The sequence below is a fragment of the Chenopodium album genome, chromosome 6 (assembly GCF_948465745.1).
Source record: "Chenopodium album chromosome 6, dcCheAlbu1.1, whole genome shotgun sequence".
Classification (NCBI taxonomy): Eukaryota; Viridiplantae; Streptophyta; class Magnoliopsida; order Caryophyllales; family Amaranthaceae; genus Chenopodium; species Chenopodium album.
Window position 1 is genome coordinate 37,687,072 of NC_137839.1, and position 24,700 is coordinate 37,711,771.

Genomic DNA, 24,700 nt, shown 5'->3' on the forward strand with positions numbered 1-24,700 from the left:
GTGCTCTCATGAATATGGGGTGTTGAACCCACAATATTGTGCTTTTGGGACTGCCTCACTTAGTGTTCATCATCATCATGATTGTGCGTTCATTCGAAGACCTTAGCGAACGCACAAAGCCGCGAGAAGATCGAAGAAACCCATAGATGCGCGGGCGCGCAAGACATGAGCGCGGGCGCGCCACCCCTGCAGTATGGGCGCGCCTCTCCTGCACCGCGGGCGCGCCTTCCTGGGTATTTGCTTGCTCAGATTTTGTTTTCGCGCCCTCTATATATATCATTGTAACCCAATTTTCGGGGGAAGTTTAGAACAAATTTTATTTATATTTTGATCATAATTTTAGCTTAGTTGAAAGCTTCTCTCTCTAGTTTAAAGGTTAGTTTAGGAGTAGATTTTAGAGAGAGAAAGTGAGGAATTTCAATGGTGATTGAGAGATTGAAGATTCAATGGTGACAATTGTGTTTGAGATCTTCTCTATTATCAATGAGCATTCTTAACTCTATCTCATTTTATTGCTTTGTTTAATATTCAAGTTTGTTTGATTTGATTTTGATGTTTGATTGTTGATTAGTGTAATTGTTCTTCATATATTGTTTATTCTTGATTTCTTTAGTTGTTTGTTGATTAGATGATGATGTTAGAGTAGTTGTTTGCTAGGGATTGTAAAAAAAAAATAGTTAGAGGTACTCTACTTACTCTTCCTTTTTTACAATTTCATCACCAAACAATATATGCAACGTGATACCAAAAAACTAAGTTAGTTGATTATATTTACAATCATTAATCACGTAGGAATTACATTGCAAAAGTCGTTATTCTTTGTTTAATAAATATTCGTGAAAAGAACAAAATAAACAATATTCGCCTTGTCTTAAGTGATAAAACAATGATTAATTATCAAATTCTAGTCTTGATTAAACGAAAGAATACTATGTGAATTAATTAATTAAAAGTTTGTTTAAAGTGATCAAATAACACTATTTATTCAATTAAAGTTATTTAATCAATGAAAGAAAAGTGATTTATCTATGTGCTCAAGAAACAAACCGTTCTTCTTTTATGTTTAATCTCCGTTTAATGCGTGTATGGACTTTCTTTCTTCTTCTTACCTCCAAGGACTTCAATGGATTCAATTAGTGTTGGAAATTATTTGGGAAGAGAGAAGAAAGGGTAGTATGATAGTAAGAGAAGTTGAGAGATTTAGGGTTTTGAGAATGCTAGGGTTTTAATTCTGATTTTTCGGTTCTTATAATGCTGAACGAAGACCCCTATTTATAGGCGTAGAGATCTAGGTTTAGGGTTTTAGAGTCGCGCCTTCGGGTTGCGCGCGCAAATTTCTGAGTCGCGCTGGGTGCCGTGCGCATCTCAATGATTCGCTCGCGCCAGGCACGCGCAACTTACTGAGTTGCGCTGGGATGCGGTTTGCCTTATACGAAAACGCGTTTTTAAAACTTCCATAACTTTTGATTGCGAAGTCAGATTTAAGCGTGTGAGAGATATCATTGGAAATCTCTGAATGTCTTCTTTCCAATGCCATTAAAGTTAGTTTAAAATCTGTTATTTATAAAAAAAAATATAGCCGTTAGAGTGCAAGGGTGTTGGTTTTAAGGCCCGATTTAGTGTTTTGATCATAACTTCTTCATTTTAACTCGGAATTAGGCTTATAATATACCTTTGGAAAGATCTTGGAAAGTTATATCCATATGTATAGTCCTTTAATGAAAATATGATGGTCGGTTAATCTATTTGGCTTGGTTTTCAACAATGTAAGATCCATTGGATCGATTCATTGCATTTGCCGCATTTGGGTCCGTTATTAATCAAGTTTAAACATGTATGAGCATGTTTTAGGCCTAATTATCAATCGGACAAGGCTATAAGATTACTTGGTCTCAAATATGAGTTTTTACTTACTTCATAATGCATTTCGTAGTCCATAAACACTTCAACTTTGATCTAACATGAAGAACGGATTTTTGTAACATCATCGCACTTCTTTTCGAGAAAGAGGACAAAGTAGGTGTCTATAGTTATCCCCCACTTTGATCGAGTCTAGAATAGACGATGATCAAAGTAGTCAAGGAAAGAAATCCGAGCCTTATTCTGCGAAGTTCTCAAAGAATAGAGAACCTTTCAGAAATGTTAAGGATGTCAAAACGATCCTTGATTCGCTAAGTGTTCGAGACAAGTAGCTACTAAGGCAAGAAAAAGTATTTTCTAGTTGATATGTCTATTTTGTATAGTATTTTACCCCCTTCCCTTGGTCACAATTAGTAGTGTTTTTGGCTCTTTAGAGCCACTTTTATTACTAATTGGTGTTTTCTAGTGTTTTCTTAGATTTGGTTGACTTTTGTAGGGATTTGCACTTTTGGAGCATTTTCCCGAGATATTATGGAGCAACTACGAGCATTGGAGAAACACGACCAGTTTTTATAGCCTAGGGCCGGTTAGAGCCATCGAACTGGTGATTAAGGGCTCGGTATATGTGATACCGGGGCATTTGGACCGAGTATTCAAGACCCGAAGAGGAAATCCAGATTGGCCCGAAGAATTGGAGCCCAATTGAAGTCCAAAGAGTGGCCAAAGAGTGCCGCCCGGCCAAAGGAGCTACCACCCGAAGGCGCGCCCGGCCGGGCGGGGGAAGCAAGGTCGGCGCCCGAACTCGTGCCTGGCCGGGCGCGAGATTCATACCTGATGGGAAAAAGGCGCGCCCGATCGGGCGGTGCCCTGCCCGATCGGGCGCGTGTTATTATTAGGAGACGATTAGCGTCGTTTAAGTTTGTATTAGTTTAGGATTCTTGCTTAATATAAATACTTTCCGTTAAGCGAGTTTAGTATTTTCTTTGACTCTTTCTAAATTCTTTCTTAGATTTTCTATCTCTACTTAGCTTTTAGATTAGATTCTCTCTCTCTAATACTTTGTTCTTAACTCTATTCTTAATTCCAGATTTCTTTGGTAACGATTTCTCTTCTCTTAATCTCAGTTATTTATTTATTCTTTAGATCATGTCTTGTTTTATTACTTTGATTAGTTTAGATTTAATTATGTGTGAGTAGTTCTATTTCTAGGGTTTGTGGGGATCCATAAATAATATGAAGGGGTAATTTATTGTTGTTGATTATCAATGCTAGATTAATTTCCTATTGATTGATTTAATGCTCTGTGACTAGATTAGGCCTGATCTTTTATGCATGAGTTTGACAATATTGATTTGAGATTCGAGAGATGAGAATTGATGTTTAGGTCTAGTTTCAATCGGCAGGATAATTTATAAATGGTTAAGTCGAGATTCGAGAGATGAGATTTAATACCGGTAAATTAATTTTGTGATTGTAATACGTAGCGAAAGCCCTTTATGATCTGATTAATTTATGCATTGATGATTGATTATTATGCTTTACCCTAGAATATTATTTATTGGTGAACCTATGTCCTAGATCTTTTATTCATTGTATTCTCCTTATTCTTAGTCTTCGTAGTTTAGTTTCCGTTAATTATAATATATTGGTTACTTGATAATTTAGATTAGTTTAATTAATTAGGAATAGAAAGACCAGTTTCCCTGTGGATTCGGCCCTACTTCCCTATCTATTATTAGTTGGTGGTTTTAGGAATTACTTTTGATTAGGTGATACGACTTTAGCCTGTCACTAGTCTTAGTGCGCTAAAGAATCTAGATTGATCCTTTGCAAATGTAGAACACTTTCACAAGTAAAGGTGTTCTGGGTGATGTCATGTCATGAGAAGAAATAGGTTTAAAAAGGATTAAAAGGGGGATGATGTCCGCCCAATCATGTCATCGTTGGTCTAAAGTTCCTCGATACGTCATTGAAACTTTAGCCTAATTTTAACAATTTGAAAAGATGATAAAAAGTGTTTCGGCTTTCGCAGCCTAAACATTTCGACTTTCGCAGCCGGAATAAAGTTCTTGACAATTTGCTCATCAAAACGTAATATTCGATGTCCACAAGATAGAAATACATGTCTCAATACTGGAGGCATATGTCCAAATCCAGCGACGGAGAAGAAAATCAGCAACTCTCTCAGCAGTTTTGTCCACAAGACGAGTACACATGTCTAAGTACTGGGGGCCTTAAATAAACATGAGAAACATCCCCTAGCATATGTATACATGAATTCCAAAAGCCACCTAAAGTCTACGCTTGGGGGCTTCAAATTAAAAATATAGGTCTCACCTTAACTTTCATTTTGAAATAACTCTTGAGAAAAATCACACGTATTAGTTGCTCATGATAACTGAGAAGACCAATGCTCAAGAGTTGTAAAAGACATCTAAAGTTGACGTCAAGGCTGTCGATATATCAAATCAATTTATTGTATTAACTCTTTTTCTTTCTAGGCAATGTATATAGAACCTGAATTACCTTAGTAATAAATAGCCCTATTATTAAAAGAAAATAAGATGATTGGTTTTTTTTTTTAAGTGATAATCATCTCATTTTCTTTGGCAAAAGATATGGAAAACATCAAATTTAGTTTGATTCGATTGCTTTACTAACATGATGTAATCAAGTCAATGGCTATCAAATCATCCAAATCATTTGAATTTTTTTTTATATGATCTTGTAATCATAACTCAACACTTCATGCATTTTATATATGGGCATGGCTACTCAACAGTAGGTCCATATGTGCAAAGGCCTAAGATTGGTCATATTTTCATGGAATGATGATTTTTGTATATGGTTATGGTCTACCTCAAGGAGGGCCTTTCCAAGGTTGTGTGGCTACGCTTGGGGTTATGAAGAATGGACGCGCTCAAGTATACTCCCAAAATCCCTTACTTTTGGTGCTTCTCAAATTTAAACCTTTCTACTTTGTGTGGCAACTTCCTCATTGGGTGCCTTTTCCTTGTCATCTCTCTTTCTTTCTTTTTTTTTTTTTTTTTTTTTTTGACGAGTTTTGTTTTGGGTTTAGAACGATTTTTTTTTTCTTTTGCATTTGATCTTTCCTTTTGGCTTTAGACTTTGTGTCCCCCTCTTATGTTTCGTTCCCCCATTTTCCTATTTGTATCTTTGTAGGTTGAATAACTAAGGCTCAATTGAAGAGGCTCAAAAGGGCTGCCAAAAAGATGGATTTTCTCTAAGGTTAAGAACATGGGATTATATTTGTGGAGTTTCAAGTTGCCTCCTGTGTTGGTGCAATCATCATATCCTTTCTTTGTGGGTCTAAGATGGACCTCTTTTATTTTATTTTATTTCACAAAATATGTTTTTATTTTTTAAAATAAAAAAAATAAAATAAAATAAAAGAGGTCCATCTTAGGTCAAATAAAATAAAATAAAAGAGGTCAAATAAAATAAAATAAAATGTTTTTATTTTTTTTATTTTTTAAAGAAGATGGACCTCTTTTATTTTATTTGAAATCACAGGAATACTATTCAAGAATCTTTCAAGTCTCATCCACTCATCTTAATTAAATACCAATCACTTAAATCGATAAATAATAAAGAATCCTCCCCAGTGGAGTCACCAAATTGTAGGCGTCATTTGAAGTGTGCTTACGCTAAAGCATGTTGTGAATATGCTTGACGCTTATAGGAAGTGGGAATTGACGTATACGATTAGGGACAAAGCAAAGTAGGGAGCTGCCAACAAGTTTTAAGGAACTTGTAAACCGTTCACAGATCATTTAAGACAACCACAAATAAAGGGACAACAAAAGGCAACATTCGCCACGAAAGGAGGATCAGGGATGATGGTACGAAGTGAGTCAAGTCACATTCGCCCATATTGGCCTCTACTTGATTCTTATATTGAAAAGTGATTCCTGCAATCTCAAAGGCATGCAAACAAAATATTCAATTCGCTCCAAACTATTATTATGCTAAATTGGTTTAATATTAACACAACACATAATTCTTAAATATCGTGATCACTTGATTAAACAACAAGATTAAAAAGGAACATAAACCGGTTGTCCAAATTATCTTATTAGGCGTGATTTCAATTACATATTCCCTTTAAACATGCAATATGGTGATCATAATAACAATAGAATTAACATTAATATTGGAAGCAATTTAAGAATAAATCCAACAATATAAAATCGTTAGAAAAATAATAGAAATAAAAGGAACATGATTCTTACTTTGATTTAGTTTGCTTGCAACTATAAAACAATAAACGAGTTAGTAACTTCAAGGAAAATTAATAAAACAACAATTAAATTTAATTAAATTAAATAGAATAGAATTGATTTGGGGTCAAACCCTCAAACAGTTCTACCTTTCACGCCTTGGTTTAAGGACAAAACCTCGAGTAAAGTACGGACTCCTTGGAGTGCTTAAGGAAGGAATTTTGAAAGAATAAAGGTAGGCCAGTGTTTAGGTTGGAGCATAGAAGAGAGAAAAGAGAATTAATTGGTACCCGGTACATCAGAAATGAGGGGGTATTTATAGGGAAAATGAGTAGAGGGAACACACGGGATCCTAAAAACACTGCCAAGACACGGCAAAAATTGTCGTGACACGGGAAACTCTTGTGTGACACGGCATACTCTGGAGTGACGCGGGAAATATTTGACCTACATGGGTTAAAACGCGTGAAGGGTTTACGCAAAAAAAAGACACGGGGTTGTCCCGTGTCATGGTACTGGCACTGTGTCACGGGGAACTATGTCGTGGCGTGGCAGTGTGTCCCATGATGCGACACAGTTTGGCGTGATGCGGAAGACTCTGTATCCCTTTTCCGTCCAAATCATTTTTGCCCTAATTACGTTCAGCCTTTTTAGGTGCCGATTCATATTTTTGGGCTATTTCTTGTTTATTATTTATTAATTGGGCTAATAATAATAAATGAAAAATGAATAAACAGGTTTGGGCCAAAATAAAAAATAAAAATTAAACTATGCTTTGACCAAACATTAAGACTGATCTGTTGACTATTTTATAAACTGAATTTAATTAAATATGACTTTTTAAGCACTCTCGGAATTAAATACTGAACCGGCCAATAATGGCAGTAAAAAATTGTTCATCATCGGGTTTGCTTTCGGGGAGACATTGTAACACCCCAATAATTCTCTCTTAAAAACCTGTGAGAAACCTGTATATAACCTGAACAATTTCAAGAGAATTACTGGTGTGCTACCGCCACGTGTTCAAACGTTAAGGCTATCTCAGAAATTTGCAGCGGAAAACCAAAACAGTTTTAAATAAACCTCAAAACAAAGGAATTAAATCAAAATAAGTATTACAAGTTGGAACCATTAAGGCCCTTATTCAAAACCCAATAAAAGTAGTAAGTGATTAAATTCAGAGTTCCAATAAATTCAAACCCAAAAGAATTAGTGTCAACTAAAATCGAATTCAAATAAATTCAAACTTTGCAAAATAAATAATATGGAAACAACCAACTCTCTACTCAAGATCCCACAACCCTGATGAATGATGCATGTGTAAGAACCTGTGGTTATTCTGCTCCCCAATATTACAAGTGTAAAAATTGGATCGTCACAGGGTCATTGAAAGGCGAAGGCCATGACCAAAGAAAGACACACACAAAAGCACGCAGTCAGCAAAGCTGAGTACATACAAGCTGCGAAAACAAATTGAGAAAATACCTAACATGCTACTAATATTCAAGCACAAGCATCATTAAATACAGACTCAATTCACGACTCGATTATCAAATTTATTAAGACCTCACTAATTAATATTAACTGACTCGTTTATTTATTTCATTGGATTTAGCAATAAACAAGGTTGTCCAACCCATGTCCCATTTGGAACATCAATAAAGAAAAACCCCATGCCTCCTTTCGGAAACATCAATAAACATCCAACGACCATGGGCGCGACTCCGTGACCGTAGTTAGTATGAGATCTCACCTAACTCCTAGTTTTAGAAAAATAATATTTTAAAGAAGAGACTCGTAGATCAGACGGCCTCGATAAAAGTACACGGCTAATACCCCATGTACCCCAACCCCTGATTGTCATTACTCCAGATGTGCACCATTCCAGAGTTTTATTGTTCATCCATCTTGCACTTTACGTGATTTACAGGTTTAGACTTAGTGATGACTCTTATACATATCAATACAAACATCCCAAAAGCAATTCAATCAAACATGGCAAATTCTCAATTTAGATTCTTAATTTATTAGTGACAAACAAAATTTATTAATTATTCCATTACTACCTCGGTGTATAAACACCTTGAGTGCATAAGGCACCCCAAAACCTTAACCTCGTCTTACAAGACTTGAATTTCTCCTTTACTCATCCTGTTTACATAATCATGAACGAGTAATAATTTGATCTTTACACCAATCACATACCTTTGCCTTTAAGCGCACCTTGCATAATTAAAGCACAAATAATACTTGCATTATAAACTAGTGCACATCATTTGAAATTCACAATGTATAACCAGACAATTTAACCCAGTCAATCCTATACATGATACTAAGTTCTCGATCCGTCCTTAAATATGCACCTACAAGCAAGGTTTCGTATCTTGTACGTACCTTGTGTAAACAATCCGGTTGGCCACTTTAAAACTAGAAGTCGCCTTCTACAAAGTCCTCTCCTAAACCAAACAATTAGGAATAAATGAATACCAAAGCAATTAAAATTACAGCAATACTAAACTACTTTAAAACCTCTTAAATCACCAAAATAAAGTCTTTAGATTGTCCCCAAAAATCAAAGTTAGTAATATAACATCCCAACTTTAAGTTTACGTGTTAGAATAATGAAAATATAGTGTTTTATATCAAATTACAGCAGCTTTAAAGTGGGTAAATAAATCTGGAATTTTGTTTTAAATTTATAAAATAACCCCATAAGCATAATTACTTGAATTAGTCATTATATAGCAAGTTAGTGTGTTAAAAACCCAAGAATATATCAATTCAATGAAATTAGAGGCTTCAAAATAAAAGGTATGAAATCTGAAAATTATTTTTAAAGTTAGAATATAAAGTTCAAAGCTTTTTCAATCACAAAATACTCACAATGATTATTTTGTAGGTTAAGAAGCATAAAAACACGAAATTAACACTACATGTTCATAAAAATTGAAACTTTAATAAATTTGAAAATTTATTTATGATTAAGATAATTATATTTTAATGTAATTTAAACATAGTATGATTAGATAGTTTGTTTAACACGTAATCAAGCCTTAAAACATGAAAAATCAATGTTTTAAACCCTAAAGTATGCAAAATACATAATCTGAAATTTTATTTAATAATTTAGACATACAAAATCCATAAATTTATAATCTTTTGTAATTTATACATACTATTAAAGCCTAATAACAATAATTTTATAATTGAAATCAAATAAAAATGAATCTTTAATCAAATTAATAAGAAATAAAGGAAGAGAAATAAGAGGAAGGAAAAGAGGGGAGAGCGAACTGCAGGTGCGGCAGCAGGGGGGCGCGGCGGCGGTCAGGTGGCGTGGCGGCAGCAGGGGAAAGCTTCGACTTTTTTTTTTTTCTCTGTTTGAGGCTCGTGAATGAAGGGGAAGAAGAGAGTGAAAGCTTCTTGTTTTTTTTTTTTTACGTGAGAGAGGAAAGAAGGGTAAGGGTTTTTATTTGGGCTTTATTTGGCTTTGTGTTTCCTAATTAGATTAGGAGTAATATTTGAGTTTTGGGCTAAAATGTTAAAATTGTTGTAAATTAGTTAAAAACATATTAGTTTACTTAAATCTTTTCATAAAAAAATAACTTATTTAATGAAACTAACATAAAAATATTTGTAAAAATAATATATAAATAAATTATAATTAAGTTAAAAATATGGGGGATTACAGACATTTTTAGATGTCTACAAGACATCATTACTAGGTACACATCTAATAGGGTACCATTAAATTTAAAACAAACTAAGTAAATCTTCATATAAACTTAACTTTTTTGTTTTGGAAGTTTTGGTTGAATTTTGAGTTCTTCTCGAATACTCATGGTGATTTTAGTTTTATAGTGAGAAAATCATAGAGAGGAGAGAGGATGTAAAGAGTGTAGAAATAGTTTCGTAAGTGACAATTTTTTAATTATTTTTAAAATGTTAGTATGGTGGGAGCCCTTTCCCTAAATAATGTTGGGAAATTATCTAATTCCCAAATTATAGCTACTCTTTTTTTAATTCTCACCGTTCTGTCCACATCACCGGTTCAGTGGGAATTTTTTTAAAAACGGTTTATTAGAAAACCGCTACTTCAAGTAGCGGTGTGCTACTAAAAGCCGCTACTTCAAATAGCGGTTTACTTATTTACAGATATTTTGTTTTTAAAAATTAAACTTTACAGAACAAACCACTACTTGAAGTAGCGGCGTTATGAGGATAAACCGCTATTTGAAGTAGAGGTTTTAATTTCATAAACCGCTACTTGAAGTAGCGGTGTTATGAGTAAGTAGCGGTTTTCCTCATAACACCGCTACTTCAAGTAGCGGTTTGTTGCTGGATCTCGAGAAAAAAAAAAAAAAAAAGGTTTTGTTTTCCTTAGCTGATGTTGACGGTACGATGTGAATTAAAAAATATAGTAGCTGTAATTTGGAAATTAGATAATTTCCCAACATTATTTAGGGAAAGGGCTCATATGATGGTTCAATAAAGACGGCATAATTTTGTGAGGTGTGTTGTTTTTTATTGGGGTGAAACTTCATGGGCCATGTTGGACTTGCGTATTGGGCTTGTTGCTACTAAGATAACTGCATAAGGATGTAGCTTTAGACCAATTGATTCTTATATAAACAAGCTGGGTTAGGGCTTTTAATGGGGCTTTGACCCATTGAAGAGTCTAGATTTTAATGGGGCTAGCAACAGCATGTAAGCTCAAATCATCTAGAAAGTTGTGTGACAAGTTTGGCAGACTCACTAGCTTGCTGCTCAAAGCATGTGATAAACTGAATTAGTAAATTGTGTGTTAGTGTGTACATAAGTGCCGTATATATAATATATAGGCCTCAGCTTAAATGTGGTAATAACACACTGAATCATGCTGAGTCAGGGAACCTTTAAAAAGACAACTCTGCAGTTCTAAACCAAAGAGTTCTAAACAAGGAACTCTGCAGTTCTAAACCAAGGAACTCTGCAGTTCTAAACCTGTTAAACTATTTGCAATTGACCAAACAAAATTTTCACTAACCAGGCCCTGAATTACCAACTACGCAAAGCTCGTAGCAGGCCATTTCCATAGAGTCTTATAGCGGTTTTCCATATCTATACTTATTACAGAATCTTTCATAGGCTCCTGTTGGTTCCTCCTGAATACTGCTATTTGAGAAGCAAACCCTGGTTCCACACCTTGTATTCCACCCACTCCACCAAACTCGACACTGTAATTGTGTTTCAGTGCCAAGCCAGCTGCCCACTGATTAAATTGTTCTCTTGTCCACTCAAATTTGTGATCATGATTACGAAATTTACATGACTGTAGTGCACTATCATCTGGATCCTCCACTTGGCTTCCTAAATTAGATTTTTGCAGAATGATATTGTATTCATAATTTGGGGTTGAAACAATCAGGACCTTAGGACGAAAAAGTCCGAGTGCAATTTCACCAAATAAGTGTGCTTGATCTTCTTCCATATGCTCTATCACCTGATAGGATATAAATTATTTTTATAAAAATTAAAAAATACAAAAAGTTAATTAATAACATTAGAAGATAAAAATGGCATTCAACATAAACTTTTGAGGGCTGTCCTATGGACATTTTCTTCTAGCATCAAAGTCATTGAACATGCATGGACGTTAGCAGAATGGACATGACACTAAAAAAGATATAAGCTTCATAATAATTGAGAAATAAAAAATTGCATAATAATTAAATCTTTAATTACAAAATTGGGATCTGTAACCCTAATAAAAGAACCCCTAAACAGAAAAATTATTCCTTCACTCATGTAATTTTTTAACATGAATAATTTTACACATCCCAACACACATTTATAAGATTAAAATAATAAAAAGAATATTATGAAAGTATATTACAATACAAATCTAACAAACCCTATATGACTATTTTTTCTTACCGTACAAATTTTAATATGGGGTCAATATTAATAATACTGATAAACTAATGTTTCCCTTTGTTTTTACAAAGAGCCCATAATCTAACAAGGTCCTAGAGTGGAATTAGGTGATTTATATCTGAGGGTTGAGTTCAGCATTTTACCTGATTTGCCTAATCCTGTAGGACCACAAACTCAAACGTGAATGTATTTGGTACACTGTTAGACTAGCTTGAAAATATTGGGTAGCAAATTGCACTCCCGTACCTGTTTGTGACTAAAGTATACAACTAAGGAAATACTGGTTGTGTTAGGCTTGTACTATTAGCAAAACAAACCCAACCCGACTTGAGACCCGATTTTGACCCTAAATCAACCCAAAACCCTAATTGGCTCTACCCTAATGACACCCAACCCGAAACTAAAGCATTAATTAGAAAGCACTTTCATGGGTATCAGTGGGTGTTTAAAGATCACACACCGAGTTGAGTGTTTACGTGTAAATCTTTCTATAATCAGAACAGTCTCTACTTGCGTCTCCCTTTCTTTGGGTTGCCTAATGTGGAAGTTGAATATCCTAAAAACAGTTAATACACCAGAATGTGGAAGTTGAATATCAAAGAAATCAAATCACAAACCTCTAAGCATGTTCCAATATCATATTCACTCAAGCCAGAATCAAAAGCAGTTATGCTACCCTCGTAAAGAATTGCTGCTTTAATATTTGATGTGGATATCTCATCCTTCAAATTCTCCAGTTTTGTTTGAAGGACCTGCAAATCATGAAACCAAATATATACACTCAAAAAATAAATTTGTAATAGATCATATTACATAGAGAAACTGAGAGTAATTGCATACGAATCCTCTAGAAGTAGAACATGGCACAGTACAGATTTCTCCCACTCACATATAAGCAAACAGACATGAAGTATATAATAGACAAACAGAATGTGCACATGCATATCTTGTAGCAATGAAGCACGTCAAGCACCATTAAACACATGTCACCTTTAATTGATTTCCGACTTACCAGCACACAGAAGATAAAAATGAAAATATAAATAAAACCAATGTGCCATGTATCACCCATACAGTCACGCTAAGAATAATTGCATACAATTCAAAAGATAAAATAAAGCAATCTTATACTAAATGAACCTGCAGATATCATAGTTTCACTCATGCCACCTTATCATCTGTTTATATATATATATACACTCCCATGTAGTCACTGTTAAGGTTATGTACATATAACTATTTAGTAGTGATTACATTTGGATGATAAATATGGAATTAAAAAATGGTACCTTGAACTGATAGATAATAGTGCATTAGCATTCTAAATGGAAAATAATAAAGGATAAACAGAATTAGTTGAGTGTTCAGTCATTGTGCAATGAAGTAGCAATCAAAGTTAGCCATTACATTCAAATAAGTAGGCCTGAATACTTAAAGGGTATTTCCAGATTATTCTTAACAACGGTCAGCCTCATCACATGGACACCTAATATGCTCCCAGCATCTAAAAAGACCCCAATAGGTTCTGAACTAGCATGACATAGCCACTAAAGTATCATACCTTGGCAGCACGAATGAGACCCTTTTGAGAAATATCAATACCAACAATCTTTTCCAAAGAGCTTGGTGTATTAACTAAGGATTCCAATAAACTTCCTGATCCACACCCAAAATCAATCTGCAGCCATGAGAGGTCAATTCTTTAAAAAAAAAATTAGTATTGCATACAATGTCAAATAGTTTTGTGAAAATAATAAATTTTATAATCTGTATATTATTAAAACCATGATAGCAAAATTGATTGAATTATATTCAGCTACATATCATGGAATTAGAGGGGAAACCATTGAGAAATATGTACCAAAGAAGTAGCAGAATATTCTTTAATGCACTGCAATGCAAATTCTACACGCTGCTTTGACAGCGGAGGGCTGAACAGAGCCTGCTCCATTCTATCTTCAAATGGTTCTGTTACTCGCAATACAGTGATAAAATATTTCAAGCAACAAAATTCTGGAGGGAAAATAAACAAAGGAAAAATGATGAGACTCTGAATAATTGAATGCACCTAACAAGATTACAATTATAGATAATTACTAAAAAAAGCTGAGCAAAATCCAATTAAATACAGGCAATGTTACACATACCAAATTTCATAGAAATCTAACCAGACATATTTAAGCACAAACACTGTTTGCATAACAGTAATCAAAGGAAATAAAAGGAAAAAATAGAAGAGTAAAGGAAGAACGCAGAGGAAAGACTGACCTTCCATTTTCCTTCAAAATTTCTCCAACAATGGAGATTTTTTGGTTTATTTTAAAAGGACAAGGAAAATATATACCATCATTTCATTTCCTTTTCCTCAAGTCTTATCCAAATATGCAAAAATGTATCTTTCACTTTCCCTCTAATTCTCTAAATTTCTCTATTAAAACATAGTGTGAAGTCTGGTATGCTAGAAAACGTTTACAAACCAATTATTTGTTTATAATGCACAATGATTCTGAAGCTTGAACCATTTGTGTTGAAAGGCGCTATTAAATCATACATCCTCAAATAAAGCTAGTGTAAAAGAAAAAAAAAAAGATAAACTCACTTGAGGACAAAAAGGATAGAATTTTTTTACAATCCACAGAAGCAGCCATAACCATTTCTGTTTGTGGCATGTCCGTGAGGAAGCAGACAGATTGTCCAGCTGTCATACGAAGAATAGCCGCTTCAATACATGAAATTACTGCTCCTGTGCCAATCTCAAACTCAAAATCATCATTCTTCTCCAGAATTTCTAGGATTTCTTTTCCTTCTGATACCAGGAATACACCATAACTTATAGAGACAATAGATCCATTGGAAGGTAATGATCCACAAGCTGTTCCTTGTAGACTTAAGTGTTTATTCTCCATGCTGGTCAAACTATTAAATCGATCTATATGGTTAAAGTTTGATTTGTGGCCTCCTAGTAAATTTCTTGGCTGTTGAACCTTATGCATCTGTTGACAGAGAGAAAACTCCTTCAAGAAGCATGTCAAGTGGCAGTCAATGTTATATTTACCACCAAGTGAAGAAAGCTCCTCTAAACGCATATTTGGTTGCTTGAAGTAAAATTTCAAAAAGTTTAGGACTTTCAAAGACGCATCCTGCACTGCATCCCCCTGTTTCGTGAAAGTATCTACTGGAGATCTTTGAAGGAGTAAATTGTGATTCTTTGAAACCACTTTTATTTCACAACTAAAGGATTCTGCTTCAACTTGATTTGGACTAACTGTGGCCACAACCCCTCCGAGTTTAGAAATATATGCCGAGTTTGACCTTTCATCTGATAGAAGTCTGCATGATCCAGGCAAGTCTTGGTCTGATTTGTTGGAGTTACAGAGTACATTAAAAACAGGTTCAGAGAGTCTATGATGACGGCAAAATGAACAGAGTAGATCCTTTGGCAAAGAGCCCCTCCAATTACTTTTTCCCGTGAATACTCCAGGCAAATCTGCTGTAAGTAATGCATCTCTAGATATCTTAAAGAGCCCATCAGGCGTTCTTCCAATAAGCATCCTGTCATTTATTATCTTTGTCAAAGAACTCACCATAGAAATATCATACATTTGTTAAATGTAAAGCAAGTCAAACATCATTTTAGAAATAATTAAGGCCAAATAAAAAAATAACACGCATTTATATACTTGGCATACAAATAAAGACTTTGAACTGACAACATAAAATGCAGGAATACAAGACAAAAGTATAATCAAAAGGTTTAACTTATTTTGAGCTAATTGTATAAAGGTTGACTTATTTTTGACAAATTTTGGTTGTTTAGGTTAAGTATGCCACGTGTCATTAAATTGGTTCATTTAAATTTTTTAATTGAAATTAAATTAATTTTTTTTATTTAATTTTATTAAGAAAATTTCCTCCCTCCATGGTTGAACAGCTCCCAACACACAAGCCGGCCACCGTTGACCATTCCCCCACTCACCACCAATCCCTCTCTTCATCCCCTTCCACCGCCTCGGGTGCCGCCACGACCTGCTCCTTCCGTCTAAACCTTTTTTTCGAAATTCTGGGTAAGTTATTGGTGGGTTTTTTCAATTTTCTGGGTAAGTTAGTGGTGGGTTTTTTTTTGAATTTCTGGGTAAGTTAGTGGTGGATTTTTCAAATTTCGGGTGGGTATATATTGGTTTTCTGGGGGGGGTGGATGGGCAGCATTTATATGGTTAGGGTTGGGTTTCGAGGTGGGTTGTGGGTATGGTGGTTTTCAGGTGGTTTTCGGTGTGGGTTTGGGTTGCTCTTGGCCGACAAAGATCGGTGTTTAGGGAGAAAGGTCGGCTGACGTTCTAGGAGGGGGAAGAGAAGAGGGCCAGGGACGGGGAGGTGGTCCATACGGTGGCTGGGCACTGGTCAACAGTGGGGGTGATTTTTTTTTTTTTAAAAAAAAGTTTATTAATTGAAAAAAATGAAAGAAGGTGGTGAATTTTATTTTTTTTTTTAAATGGAAAAGGGAAATAAAATTAACTTAAATATGAAGGTGGTGACTTGTTTGGTAGGTTAAAGGTCATTTTACCTATTTAGAGAAAATACCCCTTAAAAGTTAATTTATTCTTAGTTAATCAAAAGGATGACTTATTTTGAGCTAATCACTAAAAGGTTGGCTTATTCTTGACAAATTTTCCTACTTTGTATTTCACAGCAGTACAAGCTTGCAAGATAAACTACAATAGTATGGCTCAGGCTGGTGAGTCGCTGACACACTAAAAGAATTAGCCCTCACAGAATGAAAACGATTCACCAATTCTTCAAGGAATAATAGAAACATACACATCCTAGAAAAAATACATGACAATCTAACTTAAAATTTGCACGTCAATTATAGCATCCTATTGACAAATAAACCCTCACCATCTGATTTTGATGCTCTAACTAGCCACTAATATGAAAACAAGATTATAGCCACCTATACAGACTCACTAGGTAATTAGTAAGTCTCCAAAAGTGCACAAACAACCATTTTAGGTCTAAATCAACGTTATTGCAGGATATAACAATGCATATCATAAAAGGTTGTGCTGACACAATTAATAAATACATACGGTTAAAAACTTCAACTATCAGGATCAAAAGTTGGTGGACTTCAGGAATCAAGTCATTTAGTTGCAAGTCCAGTAGAAGTAGAATTTAATATTTTCTCTGTTCCACAAATATTGCAACAATTACCCATTTAGGAAGTTTCACAAATATTGCAACATTTCCCTATTTGCATATGTTTTCATTCTCTCTTCCCTCATCACATGCGTTCCTATCTTTATTCCTCTCTCTCTCCTCTTCTTAAAAACAGTGCCCCATCCCCACATTGCATTATTTAAGGAACGGATGAAGTAGTAATTAAAGGCCACTAAATTGATATTGCCAGGATTCATATTTGACAAATTTAATCACATTTGTGACAATCAAAAAGGGAAAGTGGCCTGTCTTTTAACAGATAATGCCAACAAGAAAGAGTAAACAGGATTCAGTAGATGTCTAGGAGCAACAATTAAAGATCCCCTATTTACAAAGCTTAAATCCAACTTCAGCAATAAAGTTCTTTGCTTGAAAATTGCATTTGAATATTACAGTTGGTAAACTTCAATAAAGTCTTTACTGACTGAACTTTGTGACATAATCCATTCTCAAATTTCGGTTTGCAAGGAGAACAAGTGTAGTGAAACAAGTAGAATAAATTATTTAAGATAAAAGGAAGTTGAGAAAGAAAAAGAGGGAGAAACCTAAAATAGGTACGCAATGACACGTCTTCATTAAACAACTCTGCCCCTCTCCATGTGTATCCAACTGATGCTAAAATTGCATTACCGTATACCTGTTGTCCCAGCAAGTAACTAGCACGGATGTTGAAAGAGCTATCAAGATCGGGTTGCTCTATTGCACAAATAAATTCCGAGTCTGAATTCAAATTATGTGTCTCTAAAGCAGAAAAATACAGTCTTGACTCAGAAGAAGCTTTACCAATGGTCCTGCAAAGAAAAAGATGTGATAAACTCAATTCCAGGTTTTTTACACTCAGATTCAGATATAAGAAAACTCTCTACTAGCCAACTGGGTCAAAGATTTCTGCAGGAAAAACAAATCAAGCTAGAACAAGTACTGATAGATCTACAATCACTCACCTAGAGATAAGGACCTTTGAAGCATCAACAATACCAAGCTCTGCAGCAATAACATCCAGATAATAGCCTTTCAATGACAGATTCATACTGATAGAACTTACATCCTTATCAAGTGAAAAAGGAATATATACAGCCTCAGTCAAAGATCCTTTTGTTAAGTCTGAATGTTGGTTGTCTAATACTGGTATAGCATTTGAGGGGAAAGGATACTTCCTCCTGATCCAAAGATCTTCCTCTGATATAAAAAGTAATTCTGATAATTTGACTGCAGCTCTCATCACAATAGGTATAGATAAGAAAGGATTTGACTCAACCCTTGCGTCAATGGATCTGCATAGATTACTAAGCTTGGGATCACAACCAATCAAAACAGATACAGGAATAGATCCACTTAGTTCATCCTCTCTGAAATAAACTGCTTTCAGGTGACTGCTAAGCGGATGATGTGATGACTGGAACTACAAACAAATAAGCAACGATCAGAACTAGAAAAGTTCAACACACCCGTTAGAAGGTATAAAGCAAAAGTAGTATAGGTTTACGCCATACTTAGATTTACTAATTACAAAGAGCAGAACTATCATTCCCCAAAGGACAAAAATGTATACAATCTCCTAATCGAAATGACTTGACGATGACCTGTCTTTTGTGTCCTGTGCATTAATGCTCTCATAAATGTGAGCAAGCATATCCTAAAAACTACAAAATTGAATAGAAAGGACATAGCTGAATTCAAGATTTACGATCAATGTTGCTAGTAATGATTCAATAGATCTGATAAACAAACTCAACAATATTTGGAAAGAGCAAGGTGAATTGTTGTTAATAGAATATGTCATAATAGCTTCGAATTTTTGGTATATATATATATGCAGCTTTGCAAGCACAGAAATCAAATTGAAACCCTGGTGGTCCTAAAGCATATTATGTACATTAACTTAAAAAATGAGAATTGCCATAATGCCAATTATGAGAAAGAGGGCAAGGGGGATGGGGCTCATGGGAGCACAACCTCACTTGAGAATATATGTGAGAGACGAGAGACCAACTCCTCTTCTGCATCTGATTCTGTGAGGCAGCTTTCAAGGGAATCAATACCAAGCTGCAACAACAAGAACAAAGGGAGAAGTTATTTAACAGAAATATTATCACAACAATAATGATGAGAGTCCTCTCTAGATATCTAATAACAGTTCATTGGATATACATTTTGTATTTTTCACGGAAGAAAATGTACATATGACAAACTTAAATTCTCCCACTTCAAAGGAGATAACTGTTGCTTCTAACAATGTTTGAAAAGGCCCGCCTGAGGCATTAGGGGTTAAGCACCTTTTGTGGTCTAGCAATCTAGGCAAGATGATGTTGATGAGGCTCAACTAAAATACATTTTCTCTTTTCCTCTCAAAATTTACTTCACATGTCTTATCTACATATCATAAATCAAACATTACCTAAGCCCTTATAGGTAAATAATGTTGCAATCCCTTGCTTTTGACAGCCCCCATCTTAGACCTCAAATGCAAGATACATATTGGATATATAGATGTTGACCTTCACTTCATGTGACATCAATAATTGAAAAAATAAAATAAAAACTGGTTTAATCAATTAAAGAAAAGGCCACCAATCACAATGAGTGCATCAGTTTTACCTACATTGGCTCCATTCACTTGCAACAAACAATACACAGATAAAAATTCTTTTAAAATCTTATTACCCTTAATCACACATGTAGCATTAACTCTTTAATACTATGATAAATTTTGAGCGGTGAACCACACAGCCTACAACCTCCAGCTTGGAAACATCCCAAAACAAAGAGGCAGCGAAAAGAAATGTTACTCATTGTGATCCTAGTTAATCCTAGTTGTCAGCATTGTACGTGGCATTATTAGTAATTCATGTAATAAAGGATTTGCGAACAGATATTTTCATGATTTTTAACATTTTTGCTTGTTCATATGAAGTTGGAGGTTAAGTTTTTATGCTTCCAAATTTACAAAACTGTTTGGCTTTGCTTGCTGGTGACATCAACTTTAGAAGTTATAGGGTATACAAAAGAATTTTACACCCTGCATGGCTTTTCCTAAAATCTAAGCCAATGTCCTCTATTAATTCTTACCAAATCTGACTGAAACACAGATTCTTACAAAAAACACCCATTGTTACAATCACATGATATCGAATCCATCAAAGCATTTCTTAATAGAAAACTAAATATCACTTTATCTCTCTACCTTCAATTCAATTTTCTTATTAAGTAAAAATAGTACTACGTATAATATATACGAAGTAATATATAAGATAATGCCTTGACAATAGACTAAGATTCCTCATAACACATTACCACCACAAAGGGAAGGTGTTACGATGTGTCTTTGTGAAGGGACAATCAAATTTAATTGTACGATCAATATTCAACAACAAAACTTCATGGCATTTCTAGATTAAGCCTCCCCTCCAATCCATTTTGCGAATTACATGATATCACAACAGTTATCATTGCTCGTCTTCTCCCATGTGCAACAATTGACATGTGTATACATACACGAGGTCTCACCAATTTCTTGATTAAGATTAACAAATCAATAATCCTCTTAACCATGATATGCGAAATTCGAGTAACTCAACAATGCAAATAAGCCGAAAAAAGTACACTATAAACTTCCAAATCATAAAATAAAAACCCAGAAGTAGCTACCAATCCAAGAAACCATTGTAAGCATAATATCATCCAAATTATAATCTACACTATAACAATCCAAAAAAATTATCTTCCCATAACGAACAGACATGCAATAGCAACAAATTACACAGTACATTACAAAATCAAATTCAGTTAAAAGGGTACAATGGAGAACAACCCAACAATTATATGAAAGAATCAAAAATGAAAATAAGCAACTGAAAGAAAAGACCTTCTGTAAAGCCATTAATGCAGCAGATTGCTCAGCTTCCTTCTTTTTCTTACAGGGTTCTGAAACAACAGAGAATTCAGGGAGTTCCAACAAACAACGGAAAAGGGAAGGACCCTTTTGAAGAATAACCAAACCAGGGCATCCATTTTGAGAAGATTCTTCTTGAATTTCCTCAATTTTATAGCATGCTTTATTCCCAAATTTCTGGTAAATTTTGGCTTTTGGAGTTAGCGTTGGTTTCTTGTTATTAAGAAGAGAAGAAGAAGATGATGATGATTTCGCAGTTTCCATTGCAATGAAAAAGGGTTTTTCTGGTCTTTGGAAGAAATGAAGACTGAGGGAAGACTACCTGAGTGACTGTGTGAGGGAATTTTAAGGGGTTTCGATATTCGGTCTCATGTTCTAATCGAAATGGGCCGCCAAGGTTCTTACAGTTGTAAGGCCCCGTTCTTTAGAGTTACTGTGCTCTATTTTCACATACGGACTTTACGGAGTAATAATTAATAGGAAAAATTGAAAAGAATAATCCCACCTTTCGCCCATCTGCTCAAAATAATCCCACCTTTGCGTATTCCAGAAATAATCCCACCTTAACACTCCATCTGCTCAAAATGAACTTTTTTACCTACAACCGTTTAAACAGGTAAATTTTTTTGTTTTTTTTTTTAAAAAATAATAAAACAAAGGAAAAATAAAAAATAAAATAAAATAAAAATCCCAAACACCCTAACCCTGCCCCACCCCACCGTTGGCACCGCCTATCCCCACCATTTTCCACCTCACTCTCTTCACTCAACCACCTAACCATCACCACTAAACTGAACACCTTCCCACCATCACCACCAAACCGACCACCTAAGATGCAAGCCCTGCCCAGCCACGCACATTTGAGATGCAGCCCCGCCCCCCACCACCTGAGCCAAGCCCACCTAAATCCCACAAACTCTCCTGAACAACCACCATAGCAGTGCGGAGAGAGAATGAAAAAGATGAAATTTCAACCGCCCTTTGATTCCGTTTTGTCAAGCTCCGAGGATTTGACCCCAAATCCCCACCCTAAACTGTCGGGGAAGGGGTTGCCATGTCCAAATCCCCTCTTAATCTTCTAATCGAAACCCACCAGAATCAAAAACCTCGTTCAGGTTTAGTGTATGGGCTCAACGGCGAATGGATTCAGGCATTTATCCGGCCATAACTCGATCAACGTGCGAATCAAGGAATGCTAATTCCGGCAGAGGAGGGTATCGAAAAAGGGGAAGTGGAAGGGGGAACGAAGAAGGGGATGGAATCAAGGAGGGTGGCTGGTCCGGCTGTTCTAACGGCGGTCGGTCTAGCTGTTCCGGCGTCAGGGGGTTGTGATGGTGGTGATAAAGGGGTGGAGCAGGGGGTTGTGATGGTGGCGATGAAGGGGGTAATCGTGGGGCTGGGATATTTATTTTTATTTTTAATTGTTTTGTTTTTTTTTAATTATTTAAAATTAGGACTAATTAGAAGGTGACAAGTGTCAATCACCTTCTAAAACAGGTTACTTATTTCATAAACCGGTAAAAGGTTCATTTTGAGAAGATGGGGTTACAAGGTGGGATTATTTCTGGAATACGCAAAGGTGGGATTATTTTGATAACCTAGACATTATTTCTATATCATAAAATCAATAAATTAATTAAAGCACTTACTTGGATGTCTCGTACCTCTTTCTGATAACAAAATACACGCGTTAGTAAATTCAAGGAAAATAAAAACAAACAATTAAATTAAATTAAATAATTGAAAGAGAGATTTGGGACCAAACCCTTAGAAATTAAAACCTTTCACGTCTAGGGCGAAGGCAACTTCGAACTTGGCTAGGTGTTTCTAGATCTTGTGAATGCGGAATTTTGTGTGAGAAAAGCTAGTTTAGAAAAGAGAGATAGAGAGAGAGTAATCAAGAGATTCTTGATGAGAGTTGGTGAGAAGAATTAGAGAGAATAAGAATTGATGAGAATTGATGATGGAAAACGGAAGTTTTAGGAGGCTATTTATAGAGAAAATCAGCCGGATATGATAAAAAACGAATTAGAGTTTCAAAAAGAATAAAACACGACCGCAACGCCACACACGCGCCTGTCGCCAGACGCCTGGTCTGTCGCCAGGCGACAGAGCTGTCGTATGGCGTTGGAAATAATTTTCCACGCGTTTTCTTTTTTGATAAAATTTAACCGTACGAGAGGGCAAAATCGCATTTTCCTCAAAAACACTTCTTTTATTCTGATTAAAACTCTAAAAGTCAACTAAAGTCAATTTATCAATGCTAATAAAATTAGGAATGAAAAGAACTTTCTAGAAGATTCTAGAAGACTATAATCAATTCTAATTGCATTAGGAATTATAAATCAATATTAGGCCCTCCTCTAGATCATTGGGCCGCATATAAAAACCAAACCGGACCCAGTTTAGTAATTTGGCCATAACTTCCTCATTATTCATCGGAATTGGGCTTATAATATATTGTTGGAAAGATATTTTCAAACCCGACCCAACTACACTATTATTGGACCCTTACTATGGACCAAACCAAAACTGGATTGGTTGTTTTCTTAAAATAGGTTTTCAAAAACAAAGAGAAAGAAAAGAATTAAAAACTAACCGCAACACTAGACTTTCCACACTCTCACCTCATTCGATCATGATTTGACGTGAAAAGGTACTCATCACCGGGTTTGGTTTTGGGGAGACACAAATGGGTGTCTGCAGAAGCCCCCACTTTGACTGAGTTTGGAGAACCGCAAGTTTCGAAAACAAAAGTCAAAGTATCGATAGGGACGGAGAATGACTCAGAACGTTCTGCGATCCTAAATCATTCTTGTAACGCCGATACCTGCAAAACTAGCGTTAGTTAAATAGATAAGAGAGTTAAGAAACGCGTATCCTGCACCGTCGAGCACACGTCTTTGGAGGTAACCGATTTGTTGCTGTTGTATTGTTGTTGCTGTGAAAACCTTCCACAAGCTAGGGGAACGCCATCCTGCTGTTTGTTTTGACGATCTTCCGCAAGCTAGAGAATATCGCCTGAAGACTGCTACGTCTGTAACTACCTCCAATTCCGTCGTGATAGATTTCTAAAAGCTAGAGAACCCCATCGAAGATTGTTTCGCCTGAAACGACCTTCTAGCGTTTTGTGACCATCTTTCGCAAGCCAGGTGTAGACACCCATTTGTGTCTCCCCAAAACCAAACCCGGTGATGAGTACCTTTCGCGTCGAATCATAATCGAATGAAGTGAAATTGTGGAAAGTTTAGTGTTGCGGAAAGTTTTAATTTCTTTTTTCTTCTCTCTGTTATTGAAAACTTATTTTAGAAAACAGCCAATCCAGTTTGGTTGGTCCGTGATATGGGTCCAATAATAGTGTAGTTGGATGGGGCTTGACAAGAGCTTTCCAATGATATATTATAAGCCCAATTCCGATGAATATTGAGGAAGTTATGGCCAAATTTACTGAACTGGGCCCGGTTTGAGCCTTATATGCGGCCCAATGATCTAGGGGAGGGCCTAATATAGATTTATCATTCCTAATGCAATTAGGAATGGTTTTAGTCATCTAGATTCTTCTAGACGGTTCTTT

At 35.5% G+C, this 24,700-nt stretch overlaps 1 protein-coding gene across 2 annotated transcripts; it reads right to left on the bottom strand.

The window, feature by feature from the left end:
* Positions 1–10,913: 10,913 nt before the first annotated feature.
* On the bottom strand, positions 10,914–21,452 carry LOC145634836 (small RNA 2'-O-methyltransferase-like). Of its 2 annotated transcripts, none has more exons than XM_081686190.1 (9): positions 21,100–21,452; positions 19,191–19,280; positions 18,179–18,636; positions 17,780–18,025; positions 14,617–15,569; positions 13,879–14,030; positions 13,579–13,695; positions 12,635–12,769; positions 10,914–11,583 (listed from the first exon to the last, which is right to left on the bottom strand). In XM_081686190.1, exons 1-9 carry the CDS (start codon positions 21,388–21,390, stop codon positions 11,146–11,148), a joined length of 2,880 nt encoding a protein of 959 aa, XP_081542316.1. In that variant the 5' UTR covers positions 21,391–21,452; the 3' UTR covers positions 10,914–11,145. The 2 variants fall into 2 exon arrangements, with proteins under 2 accessions (XP_081542316.1, XP_081542317.1); XM_081686191.1 differs by having other exon boundaries at positions 18,179–18,508; positions 21,100–21,239.
* Positions 21,453–24,700: the final 3,248 nt, after the last annotated feature.